Source organism: Colobus angolensis, unplaced genomic scaffold (assembly GCF_000951035.1).
Source record: "Colobus angolensis palliatus isolate OR3802 unplaced genomic scaffold, Cang.pa_1.0 Scaffold71, whole genome shotgun sequence".
NCBI lineage: Eukaryota > Metazoa > Chordata > Mammalia > Primates > Cercopithecidae > Colobus > Colobus angolensis.
In genome coordinates this window covers 1,247,104-1,249,145 of record NW_012120821.1, presented here as the reverse complement: position 1 = coordinate 1,249,145, position 2,042 = coordinate 1,247,104, and the positions used below count along the sequence as shown (strand labels likewise).

Below are 2,042 nucleotides of genomic sequence, written 5' to 3'. Positions count from 1 at the left end.
CTCTTCTAAACATAAAAAAAAAAAAATGTTATTTTGGTTTCAGCTTTTTACACTCTTTTATTATGGGTTGGCAGAAATATAAAAAAACAAAATCAGGCCGGGCGCGGTGGCTCAAGCCTGTAATCCCAGCACTTTGGGAGGCCGAGACGGGCAGATCATGAGGTCAGGAGATCGAGACCATCCTGGCTAACATGGTGAAACCCCATCTCTACTAAAAAATACAAAAAAACTAGGGCGAGGTGGCGGGCGCCTGTAGTCCCAGCTACTCGGGAGGCTGAGGCAGGAGAATCGCTTGAACCTGGAAGAAGGTTGCAGTGAGCCGAGATTGAACCACTGCACTCTAGCCTGGGTGACAGATACTCTGTCTCTCAAAAAAAAAAAAAAAAAAAAAAAAACACCAGACTAAGGAACTCAATGCTAATTAGGTACTATGTATATGACAACATTTTTGTGCCTATGAATTATAATATCAATGTCTCTTCTGTTTCTCTCAAGGAAAAATTTTAGGCCACTAATAATTCTAACTTAGTAAGAGATATCAGCAACAACTTGGTTCCTCATGATTATAACTTAAGTCTTCAGTAGTCTCAAATAACTGAATACCTACATGAAAAACCTCTCTGCTAACTACACAGCCCTCCTCCATTAAATCTACAGACTAAAATTACCCTATTTGTGCATATATCTCCTAACAACACTTTGCCTCCCAACTTGACTGTGTGATCAATATACAAAAATATACATGCTATTTCAACTGGGAGGAATGTAAAATGAAAGCTTTTACAATTAAAAAACAAAAACAACCCTCTCTTTAAAAGACCAATATACAAGAAATACCAATGTTTAATTTGGCACCTCAGTTGTAAACAACAGTCCCTTTTCTAATTTTATGTTGCTTCTCAGCATTCTGTGCTTTTTTCCCTATACTCCATAACCGCTGCTGGAAGTATAAAAAATTCCAGGATTCCCTACTACTGTAGGTTCAGCTCTTTATAGCTCAGTCCTAGTCATTCACTGGCCCATTGAGGAAACTACTTCCTCTCATTTCCAAGGCTTCCTTTAAATATTCCCCAAGTTTGCCTTATGTAAAACCTGGCTTTCTTCTGTCTTCAGGGAGCTTCCACTCTAGTATGGGAATCATCAGCAAAACTAACAAATGATGTTCCTTGGATTTGTTTTTGTAACTGCATGCACAAGTTGCTATGGAAAGCTAAGAAGGACTTCAAACTCCAACTGGGGGTAAAGACTCAAAAAAAGATATCTATAGGAGGTTTATAAGCAAGTACAACAAACATGTTTGAAAAGGATGAAGCTTAAGACAGACAGACTAGTTTATAGGTTAGGCCTGAAATAATAATGAACTGAACTAAGAAAAAAGGGAGATTGACTTCAGATACCCTTTAAGCTATGTCAAAAGTTTTTTTTTTTTTCTTTTAATTGAAATTCTAATACTTACATAGGAATAGGAACTTGACATGGAGGACACGGTAATGCAGTCTGAATAAATGCTGGCTCAGAAGGCTGTTCCCAAGGGCCTGTAGGCTGGTGCTACAAATAAAATACACAAGAATTTTAAGCGAGAGGGATTAAATCATATGTCCATTTTAAGAATCTAAGAAAATAGCTCCATGTATCCTCTGCTCAAGCAGGTTGAAATTCTTTCAAATAATCAATAAATTGTGCTTACTGAAATATTTCATTTTATCTGTATTAAATGAAATTGTTACCCTCCATACACATTTGATATTAATAACTGAGACAGAATCCAGTTTATAAATGGTAGAACAAAGGCAGTGTAGCCTCCTTTACTTCCAATAAGGAAATGAGAAAAACATCTACCAATTGAATATAACCTCCATTATTTTACTCACTGTTATTCCTCAGCACCTAAAAAAATGCTTGATACTTAGGGCTCAGTATTCATGAGGATGAGCTGGGCATGGTGCCTCACGCCTGTAATTCCAGCACTTTGGGAGGCCGAGGCAGGCAGATCACTTGAGGTCAGGAGTTCGAGACCAGCCTGATCAACAAAGTGAAACCCC

General features: G+C 37.9%; 1 protein-coding gene across 3 annotated transcripts in view; it reads right to left on the bottom strand.

Annotated features, from left to right (window-relative positions):
- NFXL1 (nuclear transcription factor, X-box binding-like 1) overlaps nucleotides 1–2,042 on the bottom strand; it is a 74,759-nt gene that overhangs the window by 43,380 nt on the left and 29,337 nt on the right. For all 3 annotated transcript variants that reach the window (XM_011927323.1, XM_011927321.1, XM_011927322.1), the window contains exon 15: nucleotides 1,457–1,548. In XM_011927323.1, the coding sequence (XP_011782713.1) occupies nucleotides 1,457–1,548 (92 nt within the window). The remainder of the gene's footprint in view (nucleotides 1–1,456; nucleotides 1,549–2,042) is intronic.